Raw genomic sequence first — 19,849 nt, forward strand, 5'->3', positions numbered from 1 at the left:
AGCACTGAAGCAGGAGAGGAGAGTGAGTGATGCAGAGGCCATGTGCATAGTCCCAATTATAATTCAGTGGTTTGCTAATAGAATGATGGTCAAATTGATCATAGTTACATATCCTATTCACCTTTTGAGCCAAAGTCAAAGTACGTCTGCATGAAAGCAAATCCACGATGTCCACTTAGAATTCCACACCACACGAGGTAACTCCTCATTGCCACCTGGTGGCATTGCTTTTGCTTAACAGGGACTGCAAATAAAAGCAAAGACAGCTAGATAGACATCAGTCTTGGGCCAATGGGAGAGACTCCACTTTGAAAGTGGGAGCCCAGAGTTCCAGTCGGTGTTGTTCCCCAGGCACAGTAGCAGAGAGCAGCTACCCCTTCAGCTTCCTCGGTAACAGATCCTTAGTTCTGCAGCTCTTTGTAGACTGATCTTTCTGGAGGCATCCTTCAAACACATCGTTTCCATACTGTGCTGCAGTGAACACGAAGAAGAATGCTTAGATGGGTTTTGAGGCACGGGTGATGACGGCAGTGGAGGTTTTCTAGAGTCCCTCAGCCCTTCCTAAAAGTCACTCTTCCTCTCCAACAGTGCACTTGGGCTAGTCCTCTGCTGTCCTCTGACCTGGGGCCCTTTAGGTCACCTCGCATCCCATGCCCACTGTGATGGCCAAACTGGATAGTCAACCTGACCAGGTGGAAAGATTTATCCATCGAACCTCTGGGAGGGCATTTCCAAAGCGGACTGACATTTGGTAGAGCAAGAGGGAGGGGAAGAAGGCCTGTCCTAAATGTCGGTATCACCATCTGATAGGCTGGAAGCTGGGATGGAATAAAAGTGGCAGAGAAAGCCAGCCCTCAGGTGACAGCCCCACCCTTCCCCAGAGCTTCTGTCTGTTGCCCCTGGACCTCAGACTCCAGCTTCTAGTGTTTCAACACAGACTGGCTTCAGCACCACAAAAGCAATGAGTAGACCCGCCTTCAGAGAGCAGAGCAGAAAGCCTCCGAATACCTCATCACTCTGCAGACATCTACCTGTGACTGTAGTCCAAGGTCAGGGTCTAGAGCAGCCTAACACAGAGGGCTGCTTTGTTCTCTTGTAAGGAACAGAACACCTGACCCAGGGTGCTACAATTAGGAAAGGGAATGAATGTGTTTTTCTTGCTGACTAGTGCTAGGCCAGTTCTTGCTCTGGCTGCTGCATCTGACTACAGCACCTCCGCCGGGGTCTGTTTTTCTGACTATCTCTGAACAGTTCTGGTCTCCCCTCCGTCCCGATTCACTGTAGCGTCTTACTGCGCTTTAAGCTGCCATGCTCCCAACTGACATGAAACATTGCTCCCCAAGTAAATACAGTGCTTCCATATTACCTTAGACCCCCTGCCACAGGGTTGTAGACCACCTTTGAACCTGTTCTGCATGGTTGGGACCAAATCCCAAAACAAGTTTGAGCCCTAAGGAACCAGAAGTTTGCACCAGCATTGCCCAAGTCCTATAGTCCTCTTTGATTGGGTCTCTTCAGTCCGCACTGAACCAATCGCTGTTTGCTCAGCTCCAGAGCTGTAGGCATTTTACCAAAGAGGATGTAAGGAAGCTGCAGGCAAAACTCACAGAAACCCATTAGTAACCAACGTACGAGTTAGCAGGATAGAAGTTAACAATGATTTCTCTTTCATGTAAACCAAAGTGAAGCTGTAGGCTGGCCAGCAGGGCCTTTTCATTCAAGAAGTTGTCTTCAGTGGTACAGAGGAGGTTGGGTGTACTCTGTGATCTGCCCCCCGCCTCTCCTGTCGGGTTAAAGTCTGGTTGAAGACATCCCACTGGTATCTTCACATAGTGAGCTAGATGGAGGGATTCTCCCAGGCTGGTGGGCTCCCCCAGAATGTGCATAATGTCTGAACCCCATCCTGGGTCTCATGGGCATCCTCACACTCCCTCCTTCTGTCTCTTGATGTGAAGGGAAGATTTGTGTTTCCTCATAGTGGCTTCTCTCACTGTTCTACTCAACTAAGACTGGTGTTTGGCATTCCAGAAAGGACAGGGTCAGGTGGTGCAAGCCTGCAATCCTAGCTACTCAGGAGGCCCGGGCAAGAGGATCACACGGACAGGACTGCCAGAGCTACCGAGAGAGTGCCAGTCTAGCCTGCGTAACTTAGTGAGAGCTTACACCAACCCAAAAGCTGAAAAGAAGAATTCTGGATGTGTAGCTCAGTGATGACCATCTTCCCTAGCATGTGAGGGGCTCCAATTCCTACTACTGGGGAAAAAAGAGTTTAGATACAGGGTCCAGGTGATGAGGTTCTTGGAGACTCTGGGCCAAGGGCTTTGCATTAAAGACGGGAACTGCAAGTGGTCCTGGGCTTAGTTAAGTGGCACAGCTGATGACATAGTAGAAACCAGGATCCTAGGCTTGGAATGCTTTGCATGGATGTCTGGCTACCATGGGCAGCAAAAAGGGAGGCAGCTGAGGTGAAGATGCACACCCCACCTTTCCATGGGCGTTCTACAGAGTGAACTAGCCCCCGGTGGCAGAGCAGCGAGAAGCCCACAGCTTGCATCTACTGGGTGTATTTCCTGCTGAGGGGTTTTCCCTTCTTCCCTGCGCTTTGCTCCAGATGTTAATAATCAACTAGCCTGGCGTGCCAGTGAGGCCAGAGATCAGATGAGAGCAGGAACCCCAGGGTTTTGGTGGACGATCGACAAGAAAGGCCACTGAACAATGGCCTATCTGTGCAGAGGATTTCAGAGAGCAGCTTTCTGTTCAGAGGCCACTAATACTCAAACCAACGACCTGTCTCAAAGTGTCCCCAGTTTACCGGGGCAGCCGCCAAATTAGGATTGGTCAGGCGAGCATCAATAAGGGGTAGGAAGTGCAGTGGAGAGGGAGTTGTGGAGGGACACACAGCAGGGATATTAGTGTAAGTGGAGACTGCTAGGTGGAGAAAGCCATGGAAGACATCGCAGAGGAGGGGTCAGCGTGTACAGAGACACAGAGGCTACAAAGGCAGGGAGGCTTTACAGAGACACTGCAGAGCGCAAGAGATCTGAGCAAGGGCTCATAGTGGGAGGCAGAGCCCAGATAGGTCTCTCCAGAGTTCACAGAAGCTGGGCTTGCTAATGTAGCTGACTGTACTCATCAAAACCTGGGAATTCCGCCTCAGGTGGGCAGGTTTTTTTGTTTGTTTGTTGGTTGGTTGTTTTGTTTTGTTTCCCCCCCCCCAATATTTTAGGTTTCCCTATTGAAAAGCATCCATAAGGTTTAATCAGAGCATGACAGTGGTAAGTCTGCCCACTTCTGTGTCCAGCCACCCTCTCCAGAGGCCACTGAGGTGGTTGGATTCTTGGATGGTCTTCTCAGGTATTTCCCAATGACACAGACAGCAGGGTACACCCCGATGTGTGCCTTGGAGATGACTCAGCATATGGAGCATCTCTGTTCGCTTTTGCCAGCAGCGGTTCTGGTTAAGAGCCTCAACTGTGCATCAAGAACTCAGAGACCTCACTCGGCCTCTTGTTTGTACTGGAAGGTTGACGCTTACACAGTAGAAGGCGGGGCACAGACCCAAGGTCACCTGGCAATTCAAGGACTTAGCCAGAACTCACACTCCCTTCAAAGGCCTGTCAGGTCCATTTCCTGCTTCTTTGATCACAGTGTGTCAAGCACGAGCTGGAAAAGATGATAGGTTAAGTGAGACCCCTGTTTTTTGCAAGCGTTACAGGCAGTAGTCTGATGTCTCAAGGGTCTTCAGTGTAGAATTGTTATTTCAGGCTTCCTTGGTGATTTTTTTAAACAACCCTTCCCTCCTCCTCCTCCTGTGCCCCACCCCCAGCAGCCCTTCATCAAGCCTTAGCTCATCTTGGTCCTGATGACTGGTCACTATGACAACAAAGGTGCTCTGTCAGACAGTGGCCTTCCAGGTATTTTATTTTGAGTCTCAATTAAGCAGAGCAGGCTGAAGGCTGGGAGCAATGCAAGGAAGTGTGTTTTATGGCCTTGGAGACAAGCTGGGTGCTATTTATAGCTCCTTAATCGGTGTTGCTAAATGGGGTCTTAATGCAGGCTCCCATGGTGAGGCACATTTTCCTCACAGGGACTCCATCCCCTGCCTCACTCCCTCATTTCCCTGCCCCAGGGAAAGCACCTCCTTTTTTGCTACCCAGCCATCAGTAACCTACCCAACCTTACTGGCCCTCTGCAGTGCAGCCTTCGGGAGTATTTGTTCTGCCCTGTGACAGTTCTATCAGTAATCAGCCTCAGGAAGCTGTCTATCTAAGGGCCTGAATTCTATTTCCAGCCTCCAGCACCTCTCCCCAGCTACCCCATCAAAGCCTGAGTGGAATGAGGGACATATGTGATTGAACATATTAAAGAAACCTCAGCATTTTTGCGACTGTTTAAAGTTCTTTCCATTAGGGCTTGGTGGGTTAACACAGTCCACTCATTAAAACAAAGCAAGTTAAATCATTTCCTATGACTGGAGGAAACCGAAGCCAGGACCAGGAAAGTCAGCAGGCATCCATTGCCATGCACTATTTTGGAACTTTGTTGGTAGCATTCAATTCAGTGATTGCACAACTTCTCTTTGAAGAGACAGGAAAATGCTGTGTCAAAGTTTCTGAACATAGTGTCTATTGCAAGGTGAATGCTCACAACGTGGCTCTCCTTGACTCCCAGGCTGGGCTGCTGAGTCAGGAAGGGGCACAGACTGCAGGACGTTGCTGTGGGAACTGCAGCCAAGCAAAGAGGCGTGAGAATGCCAGTGTAAAGGCAAGTCAGCAGCTCCCCCAGTTTCCTGAGTGTCCCATCCTGGGGTAGAGCGGTTCTCGGGGCCTCATTATTCCTTGAGTGAGTTTTTGGAATGGTTCACTCCTGCAGTAAATGGGATGTTTATAAAGGTCCTTGGAAAAGACGGTGCTTTATAAGGATAAGAACTGCAGTGTTCTCACTCTGATTCAATCCAAACCAAGAGTGTGCTCTTCCCATCCGCTAGTCTTCAACTCTGTCTCCATTCACTTCTCACACCATACGGCTGGTGAGGTAGAACCAAAGTCTTGTTCCTTGGAAGACCCTGGGGTTCCTTATGGTGGAAACCTAGGACTCTGCTGTCCAAAGCCATTTCCTCCTTAGATGCTACACTGCTCTGGGCTCTGTTAAAATTGTCAAAATGTTTTTGCTCCCTTGGAAGAAGAGACCCACCAGCTTTTCCAATGGTGGAGAAGCATAGTCCAAGAATATCCACAGGGTGTGGCCACCAGGACCTGGGCTAACACCTCCACCTGGGTGACTGTCCCCAGGGACTCCTCCTCAGCCCAGAGGTTCCTTGGATGTGGAGGCAGATGCTAAGGTGTGTGAAGGGTAGAAGAGTTCTAGAAGGTTAAAGTGGCGCCTGCTGCAGCAGCAAACGTATTAGCAGAGCTGGCTCCTGGTGTATTCCTCTCAGTGAGTTTATGGCACAGCCAGTATCCTTGTCTCTCTCCACTGAACTGTGCAACTAAATTCATAGATGTGTCCTCGGCCCTGCCACTCACCTGAGCATCCTACCAATGACTCTGCGTGGGTTTAACAGGTGTCCTCTGTCCACTCACCTGAGCTACCCTATCAGTGACCTGCATGGGTTTAGGGGGTGCCAGATTCTGTCCCCCTCAGTCCTCTGAGTGGTCAAGCTCTGCCACTGGCTCTGGGATGGCTGTGGAACCCAGCAAGAGCCAGAGTGTAAACCAAGTCAGGTCGGGTGGTGTGCTGACAGAGTTCATCAAGGGCAGCTGCTGCAGGTCCTGGGCAAGCTGGGCAATGACTAACCAAGATCATTGGGATTCTCAGTCTTTGTCACTTTGGGAAACTGGTTTTGCCACTACCTAATTAGCATATACCCCCCCCAAAAGAGAGAGAGAGTTTAATTTTCTCTGTCAATTTTTCTTCCTGCCAATACATTTTTGGCTCATAAACCCTTAATGTCTGCCATACCTTGTCTGTAGTAAAATAAGAAATAAGATGTTTGGGTCTGGGTCTGTGGGAAAACAGATGTTGAAGGCATTTTTTATCAGATATTTCATTTTTCTCAGCATTTAGTGAAGTCTTGTAGAGTTCAGATCCCAGAGCACAAAAGCTCTGCCTGCCCTTTCTTTCTAGGACTGGGTGGGCCTGGAAATCATGTGACCCCTCCGCTTGCAGGGTCCTCACCTCCGTTTGGGGGGAACCTGGTAACGTGGGGTCCATAGTCTTTCTTGGAACCAAGTGCTGGTCCCCTGATGTCTGCTCCCTGGTTTGCTCGGCCTTGCAGCCATTCTCCACACCTGCTCTTCAGGGAGTACTTAGGAGATCCCTCACCTTGTACGGCTGAAGTTTACAGCCTCCGGTCTACGCGATGTTTGTGCCACTGGAGATTGTTCGCATCCATAGGTAATGACATCACTTGCCTTGAAGTCAGAAGGGGAAACCGAGTCAGTGCTGCCGAATTTGGCGATTCTGGTTCTGGATCGTGGTGCTTGTATGATGCACATACCTCACCACTCACCACTTCTAAGCAGACACCACTTTCTCTTCTGGAAATGTCTATCCCATAAATACCAGTTCCTCCTGAGCCTAATTGAACCTTTGGCTGAAGGAAGGAGGGAGGGAGGGTGAGAGAATGGGGCAGACCATATCCAAGAATTCAATTTACTCATCACTTTAGCAGAACTTAAGAAAAACAAGCTTCTCCTTCATCTCCTCTGGGCCCGTTTCTGAGTTCACACTTGGAAAAGTCAAATAAACACAATAAATCCATTAGAAGGCCTTCATATTAAGCCCCTGGGGTTTATGCTGATTAGGCTAACATGGGACATTTCCCGAGTGGAAGGAAGTTTGTCTGACCTTGGCTGTTTGAAAAGAGAAGGTACCAGCTAGCCTAGTGGTTGTGAGCGGCAGCACCCAGGCTGCTTCCAGGAGGAGGACAAAAAAGCGGCACTTCTGGTCCCTGGGTCTCCAGGGAAAGATAACACCACATCCAAATCCCATGCGGAACCTGGCAAATTGGACCCGTTTAACTGTCTGACACTGGAGAAACTCCTGCCTTTCCTGCCATCCTGAGGCTGTGGCTGGGCTTGTCTGGATCAGGATCCACCTTCAGTCCTTTCAAGGGGCTCTCACGCACAACACAGCAGATGACATCACCATGTGAAGCAGTGTTGAAGAGGCAAGGCAAATGGGTCTCTTGAGACCAGTTAGCAGACTCTAGCAGACTCCTCAGGGCTGGTAGGCAGGTTGTGTTTACACACAACACACACACACACACAGAGAGAGAGAGAGAGAGAGAGAGAGAGAGAGAGAGAGAGAGACCCTGAGCACCAGTCCCATCCATTGGCATCACTCAGCTGTGGCCTTGGGCTAGTTACTCGGTCCCTCTCTGCCTCAGTTTCTTCATGTTTGTAAGTGGGCATGCATAAACAAGTACCTCATTGGGTTGTTGTGAGAATGAAAAACAGTGAGGAATATAAAACACTAGAGTGTTCTATAACGTAGAGGAAGTGCTGTGTGACTCCTAGTGCTACTCTCCTTACAATAACCGTTGGCAGAAGTTGAGTTCTAGAGCCCAGCAAATGGACCTGAAGATGCTGACAGTCATAGGCTTCTCCGTGTTTCTCTATCTGAGGGAAAAATTGGAAGGTGGCTCCCGAAACCACAACAGGCTGGTGGATAGGGCAAGAGGCTCCCAGTCACAGGGCTGCTGAGTCCTGGTCTCCCACACATTCGCTGCTCTGGACTGCTCAGATGTGTTTAGAGTCATCTGTGGTTCTCAACACAGGCGTATCCCACCAGGAAAACCCTACCTTCTGCACCAATTGCCTGTTTTCTGCTTTGTTCCCAGGGACACTGCCTGCTCTGAAATATTAATAGTAGCTGTCATTGACTGTCACAAAGGCCAGGACCTTCACTAAGTACTCTGTCCCTTACCTCATCCTTCCACTGCTCTTCATGAAGCAGGGAATGTCCCTGCTTTACCAAAAAAAAAAAAAAAAAAAAAAAAAAAGAGAGAGAGAGAGAGAGAGAGAGAGCAATGAGTTTTTGTTTTTTTTGCTTTTTTTTTTTAAAGCCAGAACTCAACTTAGGTCTTCAACTCCAGGTCAGAGCTGTTTCTGCTTTGTAGTGATGCCTCTCCCAGGCAGCACTGAGTACTGTGCAGGCAAGAGTGACTTCATTATTACTCATTAGCTAGAATTAGCTATAATTCATCTCCTGGCCAAGCTCTTGTTTGAGTTAGACGGGGACTCTAATTCTCCTGTACAATTTTGCTCTCCTCATCTCTATTTATAACTGAACGTCTGATAGCAGTAATACTGTTTCCGTCTCTTAGCTGTGGCCTTACTAGTAACACAGTCTCCAGTCCCCTGCCCAGCTCTATTTTGTTCTAACTTGTTTATTTATTTATTTTCTTGTTGTTTGAGATTTCATGCTCATGCCTGAATCCACCGCCCATCTGGATGATCAGAACACTGACAACCTAGTCCTGTTGTTTTTTTCCTTTCTGATTTTCAGCATTCATATACACCCTACAAGATTGTTTCCTTGGTTGGCCTATTTTGTCTCTTCCTAGAACCACCCTGGATTCATTGACTGACCTGGCTGCCCCACACCCCTCACTCTTCATCTTTGGAAGAAGGTGCATCCTGGGAATGGGAACCCTATTCCTGAGGTGCCCCCCTCCACACCAGCTGGCCCTACAAGCACAGCCTGCTTCCCTCCCCATGATGAACATATTTCTCTTAGTATCTCTTAGAGCAGCAGGTAGTCCCCGGGCTGTATCAGAGAGGAAACGGGAGGGCAGTTTCCCCCACTCCCAATGTGACTAGGGATGTCCTTACCCAAGGCCAGCACATCCAGCTATCCTGCAGCTCCCTGGGGCAGGACCCATGCTTAACGGTTTCATCTGAGTCAGAATCATTCCTGTACTGGTCTGTAGAATTGGTGCAACACAGTACGGTTCTGCTTATCAGAGGGACAGGCTCTGCCAGAGGTTCTTCAGCCAGCTTAGGGCTGGATGAAAGGGCCTGCCCTTATCCTGGCTCCCCCTCCCCCTCCTCCTCCCCTGCTTCTCCTCCCTCTCCCCCTTCCCCCTCCCTCTCCCCTCCCTTTCCTTCTCTCTCCCTCTCCATCTCTCTTCCTCTCCCCTTGACACCTGCTCTCCCCTCACCACTGTGTCTGTGTGTGTGTGTGTGTGTGTGTGTGTGTGTGTGTGTGTGTGTATATATATATATATATATATATATATATATATATATATATATATTTGACCTTGTCATTTCCAGTAAGGATTATGAAGCAGGGATCACACCCACTCTTGCCTGTGGGAGCCACAGTCCCCAGGGGAGGAGATTCAATAGCAACTCAAGAGCTCAGGGCTTGCTGGAAGCCTGGGACAGAAAACACAGATTTCCTTTCCCCCCAACTTCCTACTCAGGAAAGGTCTGAGAGTAGAGCAGAGTACTTCAATTGAGTGTTGTCTCGGAGTGTTGGGTTCGGTCACCGTAATAATGCTGGCTTTGCTGAGAAGTGACATGAGGTGGGGAGGGTGGAGGGTGGGGCTGTTTGACACCGTAGAAGGATGCCTGACACTGCTTCGTGGTGGAGGCAGGAAGAGACCAAAGGGCTCAGTGTGAATACATAGGCTAAGAGAGAACCCAGGGTCTTAGAAAGTGGGTGGGAAGGGGCTAGGAGTGGGCGCCATCCAAAGACCAGTTCATGCAGAGTATGACTGAAGGTGTGTGCAGGAATCCTGGCGTTTGGAGCCAAAGGACAGGGATCCACACAGTGCAAAGGAGCGAACAGGAATTTGACTTCCTGGAATAGTATGGTGAGCTCTGCCAGGCAGTGCCTGCCCTGATCCTGCAGACCAATGTGTTAGAATATCAGGTCCCATTTAAGTGTTGTCTGGATGCAGTGTGTCTGGGTGAAACCCCAAATTCTACATTTAGAGCCCCATGTGAAGCCAGTCCACAGATCCAAAAGTTAATGAGGGCCCTGGACTAGAGCCAGGGTAGAGGTCCCATGGCCCTAATTTTATCAGAATAGGAGCTAAGCAAATGTGGAATTGAGGAATTTCAACATAAATAGCAATTAAGAGATTGACAAAAGAATAACGATGTTGAGTTAGGAATAGTAGAACATTCCATGGGAGTTAAGAATAGTAGGACGTTCTATGGGAGTTAGGAATAGTAGGATATTTTGTGGGAGTTAGTTAGGAATAGTAGGACATACCTTGGGGGTTAGGAATAGTAGGACACTCCATGGGAGTTAGGAATTGTAGGACATTCTGTGGGAGTCAGGAATAGTAAAATATTCTGTGGGAGTTAGGAATAGTAGGACATTCTGTGGGAGTAAGGAGTAGTAGGACATTCCGTGTGAGTTAAGGACAGTAGAACATTCTGTGGGAGTTAGGGCATTCCGTGGGAGGTTGGAATAATAGGACATTCCATGGGAAGACGAGCCACATGAAGGGTTGTGTTCAGGAGGTTGATGCAGGAAGCTTGTGTGATATGAGGATTGCAAAAGAATTTTGGCCTGGGTAAGGTTGTGGTGGCCTTTGAGTGAGGTGACACTTCTGGCAAGGACTTTGGTGCACAGGTCTTGTTACCGGCCACACATGAATGAAGCTCCCTCCTCCCCAACCTCTCACTTTATTTATTTTGGTTAGGACTTGGCAAAGGTGACTTCACTTAGATTCTGACAACTTTCACAGACATGTGACATCATTCCTCCCAGGACAGAAACATCTCAAGCATCAGAAATACCTGCATTGATAATTATGATCAGAATTTAGATACAGAAAAGTGGAAAGAAAAGTATGTGTCTAGATTTTTTTTTTTCATTTCAAGGACTGATCTTTCTATCTCTTCATAGATTATATATGGCATCTTTTATTATTAGTGGCATTTCAAGTTTGCTGTTGAAAGTCTGGCTTTGGCTGTGAACCAAGGTCAGGCTGAGCTGTGGTTTGCCTAGTACAGGGCTCTACACCCAAGCCCAGGCCTCTGAGGCTAGACAAGTAATGAGGCATTCATTCATCCCCATCTCTTCCCCACCCCAATGCAAACACACAGGTCTGCTCACAGATTGCAGAGGCCCCATCAGAGCTGAGATCACAGCCAGGAGGATATGGCTACAGTCCCCAGAGGCCACTAGGGCAGTCCATTCTTCCTTACAGCTGGTAGAGGCTCAGTAGCTACCCAGATCTGACAGGGCTGGGCGAGCAGCAAAGCCAGAAGTGGGCAAGCACCCAAGAGCCTGGCCAGGAGGCAGAGAAGGCCTGGGGTACAGGGTAGGGTCTGCAGCTAGGAGGCCTGGGGTACAGGGTCGGGTCTGCAGATAAATAGATCCCTGCTTCTCTGGGGATTCTCCAGCAGACAAGTGGCTAAAATTGGCCTTGGGTGGAAAGCTGAGTGTGCCCTCCAAGCAAGCCTCACCTTTGATGAGTGCCACCTCAAGCCGGCTTGTCCCTGGGGCCTACCCTGGATACCTGCCTCTTCTCTCTTAGAGGCTTGGCAACCATAACCCTGGTCTCCAAGCCCCTCCCCTGCACCCACCCCCGTCACATTTCTCTCCAAGGGATTCCCAGTCATGTGCATTTGTTCCTCTGAAACCTAAATTGATGTGGTACCATCAAGCTTCCCACAAGCAGGAATCAAGCGTGAATTCCATCCTGCCAAACTGCAGCCATGGGAAGGCATCTAGGCTGTCACACCAGGCCACCTGCTGTTCTGATAGTAAACCCTGGAGCTGGGGAAGAAAATCGAGGATGCTCTGCCACTCTGGGGGCAGAGACCAGGCCCTTGCTTAGGGCCTTCCTGTCCAGTCACCCCTCCCCCATCCAGTGTGAAGCATTTGCTCATGCTCCATTCAGCTGACTCCCCACACTGAGCAGGGCTTTCCCTAAAAGGCTGCTTCCCTTGAGACAGACAGCAGGCTCAGGCTTGTGCTGGGGGCAGTGATGGGAAAAGCATCGTCATAAAGGGCTATAGCTCTTTGCGGAGTCTCAAGATATGTGGCCTGTGCTGTCAGGTTCCCTGCTTCACCCCTGCACCTGTCAGACCTGCCTTCTGTCTTCCTGGAGTCTGCTCAGCCTTCTAGACTGTCACTGCCTTTCTTAGTTTCCACCTCTGGTGTGGTGTCCGTCGTATACACACAGGGAGTGTGTGCACGTCTTTTTTTTTTGTCATTTTAGCTGGGAAGGGCACCAGTGTTGAGCCCAGGCTGTCCCCTAGAGCTATTGTCTTCCCAGCATCCTCATATTTGAATAATTGTAGTGCATGGGGCTGGAGAGATGACTCAGCAATTAAGAGCACTGACTGCTCTTCCAGAGGACCAGGGTTCAAATCCCATGTGGTGTACTGTAACTCCAGTTCCAGGGGACCCAGTGCCTTCTGGCTTCACGGGCACCAGGAGTACAAGTGGTACCCAAATATACATGCAGGCAAGACACCCGTGTATCTCCTTGTTTCCTTTATGAAAACCAAACAAGCACCCAGGTCTTCAGGTCAGCTTTCAAGGCTGTCACTCAGTGTTTTTCCATTTGACTCCCATTGTTTGACAGTCACCTTGTGACTTTAACTATGAATGTGGGCATGATGGTAGCCGGGGACTCACATCTTAGCCTGTCCATGGCAGGTGGGGAGGCCTGAGGAGTCAGCTGAAGCCACCCTTCTCTGTGCCAGCCTTGCCACCTGTCTGCATCCCTGACAACAAACTGGGAGCTAACCCCATGAGCCAAGTTGCCCTTTTTGCAGATGACAGCAGAGTCCCTGGAGATCCTGAGGTTCACCTCAGGTTGTACAGGGGTTAGTGATGGCGAACTGAGGGGAGTTTACCCGGGACTGAGATGTTTGTAGCACAGAACCAGGCTTCCCTCACTGGCCTGGGTGAGTCTTCATCAAGAGCAGAAGGTGGCTGTCAGTAGGGTAGCAGGGTAGCATCCTGAGACATTTTTAGAAGCACATTAAACAACAGTGTAAATGTTTCCATAGATACCTCCTAAGATAATGGCTCCAACGTGTATTTCAGCAAAGGGCAGGCTATGCCATGCCATCGTCACTATATAGTCCATGATGTGATGCTGTCATACTGTCTGTCCCATTTTACAGTTGACAAGTGTGCAGCCACCTCTGGCTGGCTGGGCTGAGTGTAAGCTGGGCTTCCAAGCTAGCCTCCTTTATCCTTTTCACTTACTCTTGCTTGGCATGTGTGTTCATCCCCGCCCCCATCCCCAGGAGCTAAGGCCCAACTCAGTGAGTAGCATCTTCATTTCAGATCTAACTTCTTTTTGAAGAGTAATAGGTGAAGAAAATGTCTGGATCTCAAGCGCCTGCCTACTGGCATCAAGGCAAGCTGGCAAGGACAGCTGAACACACAAGCCTGAAAGCCACCCACCCCAACCCCTTCACTACACCCCGAACATCATTGTCCAAGCCCTGAACATCATCATCAGCTGCTTTTGGACTATAGGGACTATAGAGTCACACACAACATGCTTCTCTTTAGCTTAAAATTTCACTTGAGAGGCTCATCCCAGCTATCACCTGTCCTTGGGGCCCCTCCATGAGAGTGACCTGGAAAGTGGCCGGAGGCTGTGGCGCAGTCTGCCAAGAGTCTAGAAGACAAGTGATTGCGCTTTTATTGCCCCTCAAGCTCACCTTTTTATTAGTGTCAGGGGAGGGGCGGTCCAACTCTAGACAAGACTCTGCTCTCCAAGCCTCAGTTTCCTTTTCTCTCAGCCCGGAATGAGTAGCACATTGACTTTAGAAGGCTCTGCTTCAAGACCTCAGTGAGATACGCTCAGCCGATGTGCAGTGAATGTGGGTATGATGAAAGGCAAGTTCCAGATTCTGGTTTTGGTATGCCAAGTTCGTGAGACCTCAAAAAGACCACCAAGGAGCCGACTCACCGATGCAAAAGCACAAGGTTTATTGTTAAGCTACAAGCCTGGGCAGGGACCCTGTCCAGCAAACTGGCGCAGAAGCTGCAGGAAAAGGGTGTCTGGCCTCAATTGGAAGGGATTTTTAAAGGAGAAAAAAAAAAAAAAAAAAAAAACTGCAAGCAGGGTGGTACGTGCCTTGGTGTTCAGGACTGGGTAAGAGTAGGTGACTTTATTGATGGGAGTCTAGGGGAATTTCAAGATTGTTACTAACAGTTGCCCACAAGGATGGTTGTGGCAAGAAGATGTTATTTACCAAAATTAGTCATTGCCTGACCACCCAGTAGGATTGCTTTGACTGGCCTGGGCACAGTTTGGGTGCTCCTTGGAACTGTTTATAGCTCCTTGGCTGGAGCTGAGTCAGCCTTGTGCCACCAAGGGAATCTTTTAAGGTGGCTTTTTCTGAGTTAACTCCTTCCTCTCTAGTTTACCTTGCTCTTTCAGTGCTGAGAGTTTGAGTCTTAATCTTTCTACTTACCAGCTGTGCATCCTTAGGTAAATGGCTTGTGCATCCTGTTTCAGCTTCTGCCTCCCTAAAATATAATCAGAATATTTCTTGCCCCCAGGGGTTCATGTGAATTGAGCCTCCCCCCACCCCAAAGAGCTTAGTGTGCCTATGACCACTGTTAGTATTCAGGCATCTGTACTGCCCTGCCCTTGGGATTCTGATAGGATACGTCCCCAGCTACAGCCACTAAGAGCACCACCTGTGCATATTCACTATGCTCCCTATTAAAAGGCCCCTGCCCACCTCCCATCCCTCTTTCTCTACCCCTCTCTACCTGTTCCCCATCCCTCTCCCTCTCTCTTCCTCCCTTCCTCTCTCCTGATGTTCCTGTCCCTGGAGGCTGGTCTCCCCCATCCATTTTCCCTTTCCCCTTTTTATGATCCCTTCCCCTAATTTAAAAAAAAAAAACCAGAAACAAAAACAAAACAAAAAAAACCTCTCTGCTTGAACCCTGTCTCATGGCATCTTTCGTGCTCTGCATTTCTTAAATTATAACGGCCACGTAATAATCCTTCAGGAGAAAACAGCGACAAGCATATCTTATACCTCACAATCCCTGCTGAGTGACCAGCCAGGTATTAAAGGCAGAGGGATTAGAGGAGGGGCTTGGTTAATAGGGCAGGGCAACATGTGCATTGGTGCTGTGACAGACAAGGGTAGGGAGAGTTGGAGGTGTAATAGAGTGAGACTCTATGGGGGACAGGTCAGGTCAGGGTGCGTGGCTGGAGTCCTCTGGCTAGCCTCATTCTGTATGAGAATCAAAAGATAAGGAAGAGACAGCAAGATGTGTCCTTGACCATGGCCTCTGACACTCATGGGGTCCATTGGAACTGCATCTCTAACAGACGTTCCCTTGGGACCCAGCTGCCATTGTCCCCATCCCTCCTGATACCACTCTCATACAGTTGACACACTTGTGTTTGCTAGTTAGGATTTGACCATGACTTCTAATGCTTTCAAAAATCCTACGTATTCCACTACCAAAAGAACACTTACCTGCAGTGCAAGCATCTAGGGCCCATGTCAGCCACATGAGGTGACATGGGACCACTGTCCTCTTCATTCTCCACTGGCCTGTTTGAGCTGCCAGCCCTGTCCCCCTCCTCAGCTTCCCTGACTTCCTGGTCCTTGCCTATTCTCCCTGACAATAATACTGCCCAGCCTCATGTGTTTATAACACTCCTACTCATCCTTCAAAACCCTGTTCAGATTTCTAGCCTTGAAGCTTTCCAGCAGCTACCTAGTTTCTGTCCCTATATACTCAGGAGTTCTTTTTATATATTAACACTTTTAAAATAACTCACTTACTGGGGCTAGAGCAACAGCTCAGAGGTTGAGAGTCCTGACTGCTCTTCCTAAGGACCAGGGTTTAATTCTCAGCCCCAAACCTGGTGGCTCATAACTATCTGTAACTCCAATTCCAGGGTATCCAACACCCTCTTTTGGCCTCTGTGGGCATTTACACGGTACACAGATAGACATGCATGCAAAACACCCATATATACAAAATTAAAAACAAAAAAAAATCATTCATTTACTTTAAAATCCCAGATCATGAGAAAATCACAGACTACAAGCTCACCCCAGCGCTGGCTCTGGTCCCGGCTTAGTTTTCTCTGTACCTCCAGAGTTACCAGAGGACCTGGAAGAGATAAGTGTTAGTATGAGTACCCTAGGTGAGCATGGGTAATTCAGTAAGCTGTCCTGTATCCAGAGGTGTTCCTGCTATGGTTTGGTTTGGTTTTTACTCTTGGGGGTTGGGTAAGTGCACTATGGTGTGCATGTGAAGGTCAGGGGGCAACTTTGAAGAGTAGGCTCCCTCCTCCCACCCGGTTGGGTTGGGATCTCTCATCTGTTTTCTATCTCAGTATAGGAGTGCTGGGCTTAAGATGTCTGTCACTGCATCCGGCTTTTTAAGGGACTTCTGGGGATCAATATCACGTCACCACCAGGCTTGTGTGGCAAGTGCTTTTGCTCCCCTGAGCCCCTTCCAGGCCCCTGGTGGATTTTAGTTCATGGATATTTCTAGAACTTGAATGCTGTAAGAAAATGTGTTCTTGCACACTGCCCATCAGGGAAAGTGTGAGGGTTTGAAAGAATTTCAAAAGCTTGTGGACTCTATCCTGTTTGCTTGTTTGTTTTGAAATAGGGTCTGGCTGTGTTGCCCAGACTGGCCTTGAATTTCTGGGCTCAAATGGCCCTCCTGCCTCACCCTCCTGAAACAAATTACTGTTTTTAAAAAGATACCTCTCCCAAACACTTTTGAACCAAACACTCTACATCAGAACTTACCTTGCTATGCATAAGTTTAAGATCACTATTAATCGTGTGTGTGTGTGTGTGTGTGTGTGTGTGTGTGTGTGTGTGTGTGTGTGTGTAGCTTGGTCTGCCTCTGCCTCCTGAGTACTGGGATTAAAGGCAGGTGCCACCACCACCTAACTTCACTATTAATCTTTTTTTTTTTTTCCTGTTTTTTTTTTTTTTTTGAGACAGGGTTTCTCTGCAGCTTTACACTCTTCACCATTGGTTATTCCAAATCTTCTAGTCTAACTAGCCCTGTTCCACCTTTCTTAAACTTGCCAAGGGCCTCTTACTGTAAGCAGGGATGGCTCCTTAGCAACAGGAGCCCCTGAGCTAGTTCAGGGTCAAGGGCCTGGCAACCTGGGCCGAGTGAGGAGGTGTGGGCAGGCACTCACACTCTGCTGTCTTTGTCTTTGCAGCGGAGCCCCTGCCGCTGATGGACCTGTGTCGGAGATCCATCCGCTCAGCCCTGGGCAGACAGCGCCTTCGAGACATCGGCTCCCTACCCCTGCCTCAGTCTCTCAAAAACTATCTGCAGTACCAGTGAGCGGTGCTTGAAGGCCTGCTATCACCTGTGGTCACACAGCACCTAGCTCCAGAGCATCAGGATGTGTCACTGACTTGGAAAAGGAATGCCTATTGCCACTGTGGCTGCCAGGGCCCAAGTGCTGCCATCATCAGCCGGGACCAGAGGCCTCCCAGTCAGCCAGAGCGGAGGACCACTTCTTCCTCAAGGGAATGAATAAAACATTTGGCAGGAGACGGCGTCTTACTCCCCACTGCAGACAGGCCCAGGGAAATTGGCCAGTGGAGAGAAAATAGCTTCTGAATAATGAATGGTGGAAGCAAGTCCTTGATGGTCCCCTCCCTGCCTGCCCCTGGCCCGGGCAGGGAGATAGTCCTTCCAATGTAAGACTCAGAACCACTTTGAGAGACAAGTCACCAGGGACCACAGCAGTTCGAAGAACCTGGGCTTTCCTCTCTGATCAGGCTCCCTCATCCCTCCCTGCCCTCTTCCACCACTGAGCGATAGGGGCCTTTGGCTGTCCCCATCCCTCTATTCAGGGACACTAGTCTGATGATGACTTGCCGTGGGAACAGAGTTTGTTCTTGGGTATGATTGTTTTAGGTAGCATTTGCATTTTGAAAGAGGAGTGTGTGAAGATGGCTTTCTCCCAAAGGTGCTAAGGAAGGGGGTGGGGCTCAGGACACCAAGTCTGTGACACCCTGAGTGTCCAGGGCTCTAGCCACCATCGTTCAGGGTGAAACCTGGCTGTCACAGAGCTTTCTTTGAGCAAATTATTTTTCCACTTTAGGAGACTTCCACAATCTGTGTCTCGTTTCCAATATGTGTATGACATGCTGTTTATTTATCATCTGGGGCCTGTGGTGTGGCCTTGGGACTGGAAAGGGGTAGGTGTGACACAGTCTCTTCAGGGCCTAAGACCCATCTTCTCACAGAATGTTGCTGCTGCTGCCAGCACCACCATTCAGCACCTTTGGCGTGTTCCAGATAACTCCCCACCCGGACTCACGTGTAACTGGAAATAGTCACAGTGTGGGATGCCAGAGCCAGACAGCACAGCCTCCACTCTGATGTGAATGTGACCTATGAGCAAGGAACATTTCTAATAAAGTTTGTCATTCTGTCCTTGAGCTGTGTGTAAAGTGCTCTTTCGGGGGGAGGGGGGCAGCACCATCAACCTGGCTGGGTTGCTGCCCTCAGATCCACAGCCTCGCCATACACATTTTCCCTCTGCTGTCACAGTCCCCATCTGAGCCCCAGCCCCGGAGATGTTGCAGAGAGCTGATCTGAAGAAGAATCTCTGTCCCCGGACTCTGAAAAGACTGCTACGTCCCTTGATGCTGGAGTCTGACTCTTCAAGGTGACCGAGGCTAGCAGACCGGGAGCTGGGCCTGGATGCACGTGGCCACCAGGGAACGGTGCAGATTTCTGCAGCTTGGAGGAGGCGGAGCTGGGATGGACTCTGCAGGGACAGAGAGCAGGCTGGCAGGTAGGGACAGGAAGGGGTCTGGGTCAAGACCAGTACAGGATTCATCAAGCAGCATCAGCCACCAATATGCCACACCAGACCCCAGGGCAGTGTCAGACTGATGTCTCTGTCCCAAGTGGAGACATTTAGTGTGTTGTAAGAGCCACCCCCCCCCCCGGAAGCTCAGTGGGTATGGAGGAGAGGAAGTGAAAGAACAGTTTCCTGTGACTGAAGAGCGGATGTGAGACCCACAGTGTCTGCCCACCCCAAGACAGGAGACGAGGGAGGGAGAGGCATCCCCAGACTGCAGGCCCTAGGCACCTGACTGGCTGCTGGCACCCTCGGACTCCAAAGCTTCCCGTCATTGTGGTTGCTAAACGCAGCTTTCTGCAGAACAGCCTCAGGCATGTGTCAGGAAGCCCAGGCTTCCTCATTTGTACACAGTGTCCTCCTCTGGACACTGAGGGCTGGACCAGGCAACAGGGCCTCCATCTCCCAGCCCTTAGGGTCTGAGCTACTGTACCACTTTGCAGTTTGGATGTAGCTATCTTGTCTCAGCTCCTAACCCTTACCTCATCCATTCACGATCTAATGAGATCAACTTCTCTCTGCGTGTCCCTCAAGCATCTGCCAGTGTCTCCTGCCCTGACCTGTTTGTTCCTCCCATCACTACCCAAGCATGTATCTCCTGGCATCAAAGACCCTATCTTGAGAACCGGGATTGGGTCCCCTCCGTCCTGTAGCCTCGTGTACCCAGCAGGCTGTGGGTCTCTGGAGGGCAGGGCCTGTGCCTGTACTTACCATATTATCATAGATCAGATACAGCTCTGCAAAAGCCTGCAGAGGGGCAGGGTGGGCAAGACACCCTCTGTAAACTGGGACACCCATGGCAAATGGAATGGAAAGGGAAGTGCTGAGTGGGGATGAGGTCCCCCAAGGTGAAAACCTACCTCTAGGGGTCCTGGACCCCTTACCCTCTCGTGCCCATGCCTATAGCACTATCCTGTCATAGTCTCTCCTACCCTGTAAAGATTATGACCTATTGCCCGATGGTGGGGCACACCCCTCTATCCCCAGCACTTGGGAGGCAGTGGGAGGCAGAGGCAG

General features: G+C 49.6%; 1 protein-coding gene across 1 annotated transcript in view; it reads left to right on the forward strand.

The window, feature by feature from the left end:
* Spsb4 (splA/ryanodine receptor domain and SOCS box containing 4) overlaps positions 1-18,182 on the forward strand; it is a 73,234-nt gene extending 55,052 nt beyond the window's left edge. Inside the window, exon 3 of the mRNA XM_051206621.1 lies at positions 17,168-18,182. Coding sequence (XP_051062578.1) covers positions 17,168-17,295 — 128 coding nt within the window. The 3' untranslated portion in view covers positions 17,296-18,182. The remainder of the gene's footprint in view (positions 1-17,167) is intronic.
* Positions 18,183-19,849: the final 1,667 nt, after the last annotated feature.

Source organism: Phodopus roborovskii, unplaced genomic scaffold (assembly GCF_943737965.1).
Source record: "Phodopus roborovskii unplaced genomic scaffold, PHOROB, whole genome shotgun sequence".
Lineage (NCBI taxonomy): Eukaryota > Metazoa > Chordata > Mammalia > Rodentia > Cricetidae > Phodopus > Phodopus roborovskii.